Source organism: Ambystoma mexicanum, chromosome 1q (assembly GCF_040938575.1).
Source record: "Ambystoma mexicanum isolate Mex_15411 chromosome 1q, UKY_AmexF1_1, whole genome shotgun sequence".
NCBI classification, from domain to species: Eukaryota; Metazoa; Chordata; class Amphibia; order Caudata; family Ambystomatidae; genus Ambystoma; species Ambystoma mexicanum.
The window spans coordinates 1,110,860,936-1,110,874,706 of NC_090922.1; the positions used below are offsets into that span (position 1 = coordinate 1,110,860,936).

General features: G+C 43.9%; 1 protein-coding gene across 1 annotated transcript in view; it reads left to right on the top strand.

Annotated features, from left to right (window-relative positions):
* LOC138542396 (retinol dehydrogenase 8-like) overlaps positions 1-12,067 on the top strand; it is a 224,178-nt gene extending 212,111 nt beyond the window's left edge. The window contains exons 5-6 of the mRNA XM_069641833.1: positions 7,320-7,503; positions 11,477-12,067. Of these exons, the coding sequence (XP_069497934.1) occupies positions 7,320-7,503; positions 11,477-11,707 (415 nt within the window). The 3' untranslated portion in view covers positions 11,708-12,067. The remainder of the gene's footprint in view (positions 1-7,319; positions 7,504-11,476) is intronic.
* The last annotated feature ends 1,704 nt before the right edge of the window (positions 12,068-13,771 follow it).

Sequence of the window (13,771 nt, forward strand, 5' to 3'; positions counted from 1 at the left end):
GTTTTGCAATCACAGAGTTAATATTCCAGATACTGTTCTGAGGTAAAATGAACACTCTGGCAAATATGCCTCCAGACTTCACATTACATTGCTCACAAAATTCCTATTCTCCCAAACGCGCTTAAAACACAGTCCAATGTATCCCAAACATTTAAGAACATCACTTTTTCTGCATTACAAATGGATGGTCATTATGTCACAAAGCAGTTCCCCGTGACCTAACTCCCTCTATTTTTGTCTGTGGCACATTTTGCCACGTTCCCATACTCTTATTTTTACCTAGCTTCCATTTATCTTCAGCAGATTGATACATGTCCTGCATCCATAGATTTGTGCTGTTGGGGTAGTGGGCAAAAAAGAAGGTATAGCACATTACCTGGTGAAACGTTCCTAAGATATAATGTAGCCTTATCGACTAAGGGAGGGATCATAACCCACCAGGTTGGCTGAGGGCAAGGTGAGGAAGGGTCATTATCCAAATTGATAATGACCCCCTCCTGTGGTCTATAAGGCTATTGGCACATAGTGGTAACAGCAATAGATTTTGGGAGTTTTTGTGGTGGAGTAAAAATATGACTTTAATAGTGAGTAAAGTAAATTGAGCGAGAAGCGCAGTGGAGCTAAGAGTGCAGTGGGAGCAGTTGAGGTGCAAAGTGTGGTGGAGCTAAGCGTGCAGTTAGAGCAGTTGCAGTGAGGATCACAAACTCTGTGACACTTCCTGTTGGGGCTCGGCAGCAGCCTTCAAGATTGTGCATACTGTGCAAAGTGTGGTGGAGCTAAGCATGCAGTTGGAGCAGTTGCAGTGAGCACCACAAACTCTATGACACTTCCTGTTGGAGCTCGGCAGAAGCCTAAAAAACTGTACATACCATGTGAAGCATGGTGAGCTAGAAGCACGCTGGAGCTAAACGTGCAGTTGGAGGAGTTGATGCAGCTGATGGACTTGGACTACATTTTCTCCGCCCAAGAATTTTTTGTGAGTTTGTCTTTACTTATCACCTCTCTGCTCGTTTCCTATTGCCCTCTGCTGTTCTATAGTATCGTCTTATGTCTGGTTGGAGCCAAAGCCGATACAATTTGCGGACGTACCAGTGATAGAACTTGACAAGCTGAAGTCTGTGATCTAACCTGAGCTGGGCGGCTCGTTTCTTATTCCTAGAATGAATACTGTGGTAACAGAGGAGATTGGGCCTCATTACGAGGTTGGAGGTAGCCTTGCCGGTAAAACCGGCAAGGCTATCCCCAAACTCGCATCCGGATCCGGCACCTGCGAATGGGAAATTACTGGGCTATTCTGGCCCAGCCCTTTCGTGGGTGCTGGGCCCTGTACATCCCCATTCCCATTTGAGCCCCATATGGCTCAATGGGAATGGGGACGTCGGATGCACCGGCACAGTTTACAACGGTGCCGGTGCATCCGACTTGCTGTTCTCGCGGGTGCCGCACTGCCCGCCAGGTCAGACCTGGCGGGCTAACAGGCACCCGCGTAGTATGGTGGTACCGTAGCTACAGTGCCAGTAGCGCTACCGGCACCGTTGTTGTCTTACCGCCATACTTATAATGAGGCCCAATGTCACATTCGATGCAGATGCCTCTACAAGAATTATCACTAGCCCTCATTCTACAGAGATTCCCACTTTATCTTTTGAATAATTAAATTGGATGCTTTGATCAATTCACCCACTTACAAACTGCCACATCCACATGTTAAAAATGACTAGCTTAAAAATCAAAAGGTAGCTTTTGATCATAATTCCATCATTTATAAAACTACAAAGCCATTGTCAGATAGAGCCACCTCTTCTTGGACTAGGGCTGGAATGCAGTTTTAAAGATTCTGATTGTACAATTTTAATTGATCGATGATCCTTTCCATCTTTGCCTCAATACCTGCTCTAAGATTGTTAGACTCCAGGGACTTGTAACAAATTGAGTTTGTAGATGGAACAGGACTGGATTCGGTAATAGTACACTTACTCAAGGCTCATTTACAGCTTATTCCTCAACCAAACAGTAGCACTTTTGTCAACAGGCATTGATGTGTTTCCATGGTTCTATGCAGTTTTGCCACCAGTATTTTTGATTTTCTTTATTATTGGTGGTCCCTTCCCCCACGTTACCTTCCCTGTATTTTGATACCTACCCCAACCCCCTCCATACCTCTTTTATCCCCTTACCCACCTCTATATTTCAATTCGTTTTTCCAATGGAATTCTGTCTGCAAAAATCCCATTGAAAAAACTCCTGTCTGCAAAACGATGCTATGCTGTTTCCATATACAGCCACTGTGAACAGCCAATTGTTATCTGGGTTTCTGCTGCCAAGAATCATGGGCACTAAGGTACAGAACACGGAACTCGTACACATTAAGTGCACTGGGAATAGCAGGGGGCTGTGCAGGATCTCAATCGCTCAACATGTGAATAGAGATGAGACAACCCAGTCCGGACCTAATGATTGGAGAAGGTTAACTGGAATACTCGCCACCAAATGTGGTCCTGACAAACCATCTTTAACTCCAAAAAGTTGGTTGTCCTATCATGGAATCCTTCCAACTATACCCGCTACACTGGCAGGGCAAAAAAAAAACTTAAGCATCAAAAAATACCATGTGCTTCCTTTTTAAGAGGTTTGGTTCACGGGCATCATATTATTAGATGGCTACTCTCTAATTTTGAAAAAGGCAGACAAAGGACCAATGGGTCACCCGTCTGACGTTATCTTAATTGGATTCAACAACGCTTATTGCATTGAGATGCATGAATGGGCACCCAGTGTTGTGCTGTTGCAGCGGCGTGAACGTCATAGAATGAAGCACCAATCTTGTTCATAAACATATATTGGAACTCTATTAAGACCCCAATCACAGTTATTTTCCAATATCACAGCACTCTTAAATGATTGGTATAGTGTTACCGGATACAATTGGGTGGTAATAGTAGGTGATCTAAATTATAATTGTGTGGATGATTTGAGTCAAATTAATTCAAATAACAGTTCTATCCAAAGAGGGAAAGCAAGACAGATCCGATGGCTATGTGAGACATATGTTCAATAAATGGTACTATAACCAGCGACCACCCTAATCAATCGAGGCAGTTTTGCGGGTCTAGCCACAGTACCATTGACTACATATTTTTGTTGCACAAGCACTTTAAAGGAGCTGACATATACACCTCATGAGGAACGACCATAGTAGCAACGCACAGCTAGAATTGACTATCAAGTTATCCAAGCAGTTCCCCACTTTAATTTCCTCGTTGAGTCACCTTGAAACCTCAAATTCGGGAAATTCACTGTCTATATTGCTACAAAGTGGCAGCATAAAACTCAACTGCAGAAATTATAACGAGTCAATCAGGGACATTTTGCCCTTCATTGACACTGATAAACGATCGATTGAAACTAATATCTGCAGATTACTTAAGCCCCATATGTTCGATATTACAGACCAAGATGTAAAAATAAATTAAGACATCAAATATGTATTTTGGCGAACATTTGCATCAAAACCCAGACTGAATTTAGGAAAGGTAAATGCACACTAACAATGCAATACAATAACTGAATAAAGTTATATAGGATAGATTTGCACCGTAGAGATAATGTGAATATGATTAATAGTCCTAAAATGAGTGACCCTAAAAGTTTCTAATCAATCATAAAGACCACTCCCACTTAATTCTCCAGCTAAACTCAATAGCAGAAACTGTCTGGTGTAGCTTCTCTTTTGAAGTAATCGTTGAATAAACCAGTTATTTCATGAAAGAAACCTACCTTGTTGGCAGACACTATTTGTGCCTAAAGAGGTTGAGCACAGTATTGATAAGGCAAACAAATCTAGAGCCGTAGGATCTAGTGGCTTATGTAATCTTTCTCTAAAAGCCAATCCAGGGTTATGATCGATTATTTTGTGTGACCTCTTTACTGGGACCAATAACAGGTGCATTCTCCTGGAAACCTGGAGTCACAGTTACAGTGTTCCGATATACAAGAAAGACGCGAGGGACAATCTAGAGACCTATCGTCCAATAGCGCTCTTGGATTCCTGTAGTAAAATCTTTGACTCACTTATATTAAAGGACCTCGAAAAATGGGCCCTTGAGGCTAATATTTCTAAATATCAAACGGGGTTCACAGCAGGTACTGGATTCACCTTGAATGAGCTTATTGTCAACTTATTACAACAAAAAGCACTTTCGACGGAAGGCAGGCCATTTTCCATTGCTTGTGTCAACTTTACACCTGCTTTTGATTGATATGATATGGCTTGAGTCAGGAATAAATTGTACCATTGGGGCATTCCATTAGGGTTACCAAACATCCTGATTTTATTCCATACAGATACTTTCATCAAGGTGCGGTTAAACATGTTTGGTAATATCACGAACAAAATACAGACATTGCTTGGGTTGAGACAGGGCTGCGAGCTGGCACACTACTTCATTTATTTTTTATTTCATTTTTAATGATTTTTATAAAACAAATACTGGGCACTGTAAGCACCCAGAAACAATTTTTAAAAAAAATATTACAACCAAATTGTACAGCGACATTAATGCATGGACACCGTTCATGAATCCACCAAAAAAACTACTTGGCCCATGGGTGCTGTTGCTGTTTCCTGATTTACTATTCTAGTCCTTCCACTTGTTCCGTATATTAGTACATTTGGGTGAGTGTCTATGTATCCTATCCTCCCTTGGCATACAGTTATCAAGAATCAAGGTCTCGTTCTCACTTGGAGATCTTAGGCAATTCCCTTGCTCCCCACAGCATAGCAATATTACGTTCATGGCATTTGATGTAAATAGTTTTTTATATTGAGAGTATACCTTCTCTTTCCATACAGCCAACAGCGTAGGTTTTGGATCATCATGGATGGATGCGCCCAGTGTTCAAGATACTCGGTTCTGGATTGCAAGGCAAAACCTGTGAATTTTCAGGAACTGCCAGTGTGTATGGAAAAGCGTACCCATCTCGGTGCTACAACACACACAGTCAGGACTCAGTACTCAGCCACATCTAAGCAACAGGCCACGGGTGTAATAAACCCTGTGGAGGATTTTGAGCGAGACCAATCGGGCACCCTGCCTGTTTAAATTATATCTAGCGGATATGTTCAGCTGCCTAGATACCACCATGTCATTTCCTCTGAGAATTAGTCATTTAACTGTAAGAGCAATAGCCGTTGCTGCCTTTAAATGGTACCTAAATAACAGTTCTAGGGAAATTACAGATCACATTGCGTTTTTGGAAGATCTAAGTTAAATTTGGAAAGAATGAAACTTAAATTAGTACATCTGACTGCTCAAATACGAAAGATGCATGTCAAATACTGTGCATTTACGAGAAAACCCTTGTTAAAATATCACAAGTGGAAAATCATTACAACCCTGTTTTATGGATTTGAGATTTTAAACATTCCATATGAGACCACGCTAGATAAATTGGAGGGCTGTTTATGGAAGATATCTTTTTTCCTTCTACTATATCTACCAATGGCCTTAATTCAAATTGACCTGGCCTACAATCCCTCGACTCCATCATCCTATATGGGAGGCTGATGGTATTCCATAAAATCCTAAATCCTCCTAAAAACTCTCTGTGCTTCATTATCAGTTCGTTGGTATGGCCAACAATGGTAACTAAGTTACCAGTGCATTACCGTGGCATGTCCACACCACCAAATTATGGGTTTGGAGGTAAGGTAAAGGAAAAGTCTCAGGCAAAAAAAGGTAATTCCGCCACTTCATCGCCCAAAGAATTGCCATTTCTGTGTAATCAGCACTAGCAGTAATTCTGCCAAAATCCCCATGGAGTCCTATGGACTCCATGAATGGGGACTAACACCGCCATACCGCTACTTGTATTCCAGCAGTAATTCTGCCGGACCAAGTGGCAGTAACAGTAAATCTGTTTGGTGGTATCTCAGCAGATTGTCTGCAGAGATACCACCAAACTTGAGGTGCATTGTATGAAGATCTGAAAGCTGCTTGTTTGGCTGATATCGCACCCATTCTCTCTGAAATGTGCAGGACCTGTTCAACAGCACTAGAAAATATTTATTCTAACCCTGAAGAATTAATCTCCAATCCAACTAACATGAAATCCAAAGTAACACTACGGGACTTGACTAACCAATACAACTAATTGCAGAAATACGACACTATAAACATACAATTAGGAAAATAGATACTCCACCAATTTTTTTGACCATCTTTACGGATCGTTGGATAGGGACGACATATCTTAGATTCCGGCTAAATATCCTATGCACATTGGATGTTATGGGTTCACGTAGAGTTATTTCACCTTGTAACAGAACCTGTCTGCTCTGTAAGCAAGAAAAAGAAACTTCAAAACATCTCCTTCTTGACTGCCTGGAGACAACTTTAGTTAGAAATCGAATGCCAGGCAAATATACATCTGGCAGTTTAACTAGCCAAGCATAACGCTGTGGTGTCGCCTACTAGCTGGTACGCATCAGTCCATTATCATTGCACTTGTACACCTCATTAAAGTATCATATGGCATGTTAGGAGAGACAGGGTTACTAGTCTGGTTTCTGAACTTGTTTTCCCCTTTTATAAATCTCGCTTTTTTTTCTTGTTTTTTTTTTTTAATTTCCTCTACTACTTGATATTTGTTATTATTGAATTGTTATTTGTAATGAAGTTGAATTGTACAATATTTATGTTTTTTTTTTATTAAATGTGTAAGGTTTAATAAACCAAATCACATAATAAAAAAGAAAATTGACAAACAAATGTGTTTTTTATTTTGTAAAATTAAAAGACATAGGGCCTCATTACACGGATGGCGGTGAACCATGGCGCTATTAGCGCCATGGTTCATGCTGGTAAAATACCGGCACCGCCTTGGTGGAAAAGGGAATTACCGCCCTATTCCAAGGTTGGCGGGGCGGTAATTCTCCCTTCCACCATTGCCCTTCCCCATTCCCATTTTTGCCCCATAGGGCTCTATGGGAATGGGGAAGGAGCTAATTACGGTACCGCAAAATGCGGTACCGTAATTAGCTCCTTGGTCCCTTTGCGGGTTTGTTTTTAACGCCTGCAAAAAGCAGGCGTTAAATTCCCCAACCCGCAAAGGGACCTCGTAGTAAGGCGGTAAGGATTTACTGGTACCGATAAAATACCGGTACCGGTAAACCCTTACCGCCATCCGTGTAATGAGGCCCATATACTTTCTGACTGCACATGACACTTATTGCTATCGGAAGAGCAGTGATGTAAATAATGTAAATTGTGAGGCTAGGAAGAAAGTCTTTTACTGATATACTTTACCCTTTATAATAGGCTCAGTCTTATCGAACCCGGTCCTGTGATCACAGAGTTTGAGCGAAAGGTTTTCCAAGATGGAGCGAAAATGGACCTTTCGGCAGCAGACACAGAAACAGCCACCATGTTCACAGATGTTTATCTAAAGAATTACAAGCAAATCTTCCAGAGCCTGGGCCAGAGTGCCGAAGAGGTGGCAGAGGTAACTATGCATTGTACTATGTTGTGCTCTATCGCTTGCCTTCAGTACCTGTCAAGTGGCAGGAATGGTAATCTTACAATGCCTTCAAACCATTAGGAGCTCCTTAACAGCAACTAGAAACTGTCAGTCTTCTACTTTGTACATTTAAGTATAATTTAAAAACAAGCATTGGCAAAACCAATAGTTTTGGCGTTTGTAGTTTTATTGAATTTTACATTTAGCATGGAGGGAAGGAATGAGGAATGGCAAGCACAGAGACAAAGAAATAACAGCATGGGAGGGAATAAAGGGCAATGCCATGTGGAGGATGTGGGGGTGAGGAATAAGAAACAAATGGCATCACGAGGAAGAATAGAAAAATCCTATAGATGAAAGGTAGGCCAGCAACAGTACACAGGAGCATTATACATTTGCAGGAAGGAGATACAGAGCAAAGGGGGCAGAGCAACAGCACAAGGGGGGCAGAGCAACAGCACAAGGGGGGCTGATCAACAGCACAAAAATGGGCGGAGCGAAAGTGCTAGAAGGGAAGAAGCGACAGCACGAGGGGCAAGGAGTGACAACGCTAGAGGGGGAAGGAGCGACAGTGCAAGCGTAAAGGAGCAAAAGCGCATGGGTGGAAGGAGTGACAGCACAATGGGGAGGAGCGACACTACAAGGGGGAAGGAGCAGAAGTGGGAAGGGGGGACAGCAGATGCAGAGAAGGAGGGACAGTGCAAGGAGGGAGGAAAGAAAGCACAAGGGGGAGGGAAAACACAAGTGGGACAGCGCCTGGGAGGGAGGAGGGCCAGCGCATGGGGTGAGGAGGCATAGTACAGGACAAGAGAGCGAAGGAGGACAGTGCAAGGAAGGGGGAGGGACAGGGCAAGGGGGAAAGGAGCAACCGTGCAAGGCAAAAGAAGCAATACCACAAGGGGTGGGGAGGAGGGACAGCGCAGGGGAGGGAAGAAGGACTGCGAGAGGGGGAGGAGGGACTGCGAGAGGGGGAGGAGGGACAGCACAAGGGAGATGAGTGACAACACAAGGGGGAGGAGGGGCAACGCAAAGGGGAAGGAGCAACAGCACAAGGGGGAGGGAGGGACAGTGCAACGGGTAGGAGAGACAGTGCAAGGGGGAGGAACAACACAATGGGGATGAGGGACAGAGCACGGGAAGGATGGAAAGTGCAAAGGGGAGGAGGGAAAGCTCAAGGGGGACAGAGCAAGGGGCAGTGTAAGGGGGTGAGGAGGGACAGTGCAAGAGAGGTAGGAGGAACGTGCAAGGGGAGAAAGGATCAATAGTGCAAGGAGGGAAAGAGCAACTGTGATAGGGAGAAGAAGAGACATCACAAGGGGGAAGGAACGACAGTGCAGGGGGTGGGAAGAGGAACAGCACAAGGGAGAGAGGAGGAAGACAATGCAAAGAGAAGGAGGGACAGCAGAAGGGGCTGGAGGGGCAATACGTGGAGGAGGAGGCATAGCACAAGGGGGGAAAGGAGCAACAGTGCAAGTAGGGAGTGACATCTGGTGGTTGTATATATAACTGTGATATAACTGTAGCCTTTGGTTGTAGTTGTCCAATCCTGTAGTTTTGATCTCAATGTGATATCTTACACAGACACCTGTATGTTGTCAGTGATATTGTACCTATCCACTGAACTGCCAACTGCAGATGTCCTCATTGTGCAGTACTTGTGTTATTGGTAAGGTGCAGTACCATTTACAACATACAGATGTCCTCAAAAGAAATCAGATATTTTTTTTATGAGAACATCTGTATGTTGTCAGTGGTACAGACCTCTCCAAAAGTAATCTCTTGTATAGTAATAGTATCCAGAAAGGGAAACCTGTATGTAGCCCAACAAGTCCTGAAAAGTAGCCCAACTAAAGCCCAACTACCTCTGGTTGTGAAAAGAAAGATCACTGCGCTATCCTTGCTTTGAAAGTGACACAGTGGCCCTCATTACAACCCAGGCGGTAAGTTCCCTACTTTACCACCATGGTGTAAACTCCATTTACACCATGGTGGATGGCGGATTTACCGCCCCATTCCAAGGTGAGTGGGGCGGTAAATCCCCATTCCCCATTTACCCTTCCCCATTCCTATTTTTGCCCCATAGGGCATAATGGGAGTGGGGAAGGCGCTAATTACGGCACCGTAAATTACGGTGCCGTAATTAGCACCAAGGCGGGTTAGCGCCTTGCATTTTAACGCCTGCTAAAAGCAGGCGTTAAAATGGTAATCAGGCGTTAAGGGTTAAACCCTTAACGCCTGGGTTGTAATGAGGCCCAGTGACATGACATTGTACAGAACTCCTGAAAATTAGTTTAACACATCACTTTTGGATTACATCAGCGTAATGGAACAAGAAATAAAATGTTGTGTGTCGAACGGTTATCCCACAGCATTTCCAGTTGTCATGCCAACCAGAAAGTACGGCTGTTCAGGTAAAAAAGAAAGTAATGCAGTGGTAATTCCATTACTACCACATTACCACACTAAGGGGCTCATTTCAAGTAAGGTGGTCCGGTAAAAAAGTGCCGGTATCTGAGAATACTGGCAATTTACCAGACCGCCCGGCACCTGGAATTCGGCAGCAATGCCGCCGGACCGAGTGCCGGAAACAGTATCTACATTTTCCTGTATCCTGCCTGCTCTGCTGGTGAGGTGGAGGCTTTACCTCCAGCAAAAAGCTGGAGGAAAATACTCTACCTTACTGCCAAAAATCAGCAGAATCGGCAGAATTACTGCTAGTGGAATTACTGCTAGCGGTTATTCCGCCAAAATTCCTACGGATTCCTATGGACTCCGAAAATGGGAATTAACACAGTCCACCACTTGCAATCCCGCTGTAAATCTGTGGGACCAAGTGGTGATAACGGTAATTGCCCTTGGTATACACGCATTTCACTGCGGTAAAAAAGGGGGGTTTGGGGCGGGTAACCCCCCAAAAAAAAAAAACGATGAGTTTTTCGAATAAAAAACATTGATGAAAAAACCTGCGATGAAAAACACTGCGGCGAAATAACGTAGAACCATTGCCCTTGACGGTAATCCAGCAGATAGACGGCTGAATGACCGCCAAACTCATAACGAGGCACCATGTCATTTCGCACTTTCCCGCATAAGGGCCCCTCTGTGAAATGTTAGGATTTTCCACCACATAGTGGAAATGTCAAGTTTAAAGCACCAGTGAAATCACCTTGACAATTCAACTTACATTTCCAATACGTGTGTGGAAACATGTAAATGCCCCCCACATTTAACGATTGCCGTAGCCATCTATAGTGGGTTCCAATCGAATCTACCGCCTTTTAGAAGGAAAAAACAAACAGATTCCACAGGAATCCTTTGGTTAAACACAAGCAGGAAAAATCATGCTGGTATGAAACCACGTGTTGTTTTGAGGCAGAGCAGTGAATAATGGTGGACACGTTTTGTCAGTTAAGTGCTCCCACTCTGCCTCATAACAAAATAAAAATCCCACAGATATTTACCAAAGGTGTTCAGCCAAGCGTACCACATATACTCCTGTCTGACACCATATTTAATGTGGAACTCATAAAAAGAGCCCAGAATGCGCCAAAAGCCAATGTGATAACCCGTGATAAATATTCCTAGCTACAACCCTGTAGTAGACCCCAGAGAACTCCCCACTCTTTTCTCATCCCTCTGAGCAGCAGTCTGATCCTGATCAGTCAAAAAAGTTAAAAAGATGACTCCCAATTTTTGTCAGTATCCCATCTCCATTTAAAAGACAGACAATCCATAGTTGATGTCTTCAATTTTAATCTCTACCTGTCTTTATTCTCCTCTGTATTAATGCTCGTTTCATATGCACTTCTGTATTATAAGCTGTCTTGTATAGCGCCCAGATCGCTGTATAAATAATAAACAAACGAACAAACAATTGCCGATTTTCTGTCACTAGGGAATTCCCTTTGGAAGTATCATTTGTTTTAACAGAGCTAAAATATCTTTCTCTCTTTCCCAGCATACTGTGAAGATAATCCTTATGGAGAATCCACCTTTCCGCCATCAGACCAACACCTTGTACACTCCCATGACAACTCTGAAATACGCTGACCCAAATGGAGACCTGCCCATTGACACATTCTACAAAATGGTGTTTCAGCATGACAAAGTGTTCAACGCCAGCCTTAACTTCATCAAACTCCTGAGATGGAGGAGTAAAAAAAGTTTTGATTTGGGGAAACCCAAATAATGAGGAATCCTTGCTAGACAACTGTGTGAATGTGCATCTCACACATTTTTGTTTTCACACAACTAACACAAGATATGTTCGGGTTTTGCCATTTTTGTAAATTAATTGCCATTAATATAACCCTATATGATTAGGGAAATCCACAATGACGTATTTTCAGTGGTTTCAGATGAGTCTAAACTATTTTTCAACTTGCTAATATTTAGTCAAATGTTACGATATTAAGCTATATTAGTGATCCCGGTATCTTTGATGCACAGCATTATTAATTTATAGCACTGATCTTTGACATGCATAGTTAATTTACCCTTATTACCAGACAATGCTCAAAAATTGAATAAAGTTTTCAATTACAAAATGTCTTGTTGGATGTATTTTATTTGCAGGATTGTATGTCTTTGTTTTCTTTCATAATGATGTTTGTGCCCTGGGATAAGGCGCCCAAGAATTCATAAGGCTATGAAGTCATTAGAATACAGGGATGCATGCATTGTGTAAGGGCCTGTAGTTTTTTAACAACACAGAACATGGCATGGTTGGTTCATTCATTACTTACCAGTAATCCTCATTCTCTGACTCCAAGTTTCCTTTCACAACCTGTGAGGTGAGTTCTCACGTCAAGACAGGCATTGTTGATGCAACTCATTGAAACCCAATTATACCCACTACCACCATTTGCCACTATAACTGGTCCCTGGACTCTTGGGAAAGCCTGTTAAATAACAAGCTGCTGCTACTGTCATGGTGGCCAGCTGCCCAAGGGAGTGGGCGGAGTGAAGCCAGACTGGGACCAGTAAGGGTAGGACTCGGAGAAGGGAAGATTGCTTATGAGTAATCAGCCATTACCACCTTGTCGGTCATCCTCATCACAGTCCACTGAGGACTTTAGTAAGTAGTCCAACCAATACTATCACCCACTCAATACACAAACTCAAAAGTGCTACATAGACAATGGCCCTCATTACGACCCAGGCGGTAAGTATACGACATTACCGGCATGGCGTAACTAACGTTTACGTGCTGGGTCAAAGCCGGAAAAAGCGGGACATTACGACCCATCGTGCACAAGCATTACGCCATGCCGGTAATGTAAACTGCGCCATGGCGTTAATGCCCCCAAAACGGCACCTACCGGCATCTTATGTCGCGCAAGGTGCACTACCGCCACCCAACCACCGTTCATAGCGGTGACCGTAGTTAGCGGTCACCGCAATTAGCGGTGACCGTAAATAAGCGGAACCGGAAGTAGCGTCATCGTGGCGGAACGGGAAAGAGCACGGCGGCCATCTTTAAAAACACAATCCATTGGCATCCTCCGCAACCAGTGGACATCCGAGCCTGAGACCCGGCAAATACCATCAGCAACCTTCTTCCTGCAAGAAAATGCCTAAAGTTGTTAAAAAAGCCTGTGACCGCCAGCGGCAAGACCGTTTCACCAGGGAGGAGCTTAACATGCTTGCGGAGACCCTCCAGGAGAACGCCGCAGTGGTATTCTCAAACCAAATGACCAGACCGGCCATAGCAAAGAAGAAGGCCATATGGGCCCTAGTAGATCAGCGGGTCAGTACTGTGGGAACAGTACCCCGCAACGTCAGACAGTGCCGCAAGCAGTGGGACGATCTCCGGCTCCGCGTCAGGAGCATCCTATCGGCAAACAAGAACCTGGGCATGGCAACCGGGGGAGGATCGGAGTCCCCAATTAAATTGCAGCCCTGGGAGGAAATCTGTGCCTCCACAATCGGCATGGAGAGCATAGAAGGAGTAGGAGGAATGGAGAGAGGAGCCCCGACATCAGGCGATGCAGGTAGGTGGCTCAAATCAAGCCATGCAAAAGTCACCAAAGTCCATTCATGTGAAGTACAATGTTGCCCTATAGTGTAAATGCAACACATCAGCAGGAGACTGCCCACAGACACATCCGATCTCCACCCTGTACACATGCAGTATGCACACCCTAACTGCAGGCACCCACATACCTCCATGCTACTTCCACACAAAAGGGAGACAACCTGTATGCCCCTGCCTCAAATGTGCCGCATGTACTAACTGATAAGATGTCAGTCG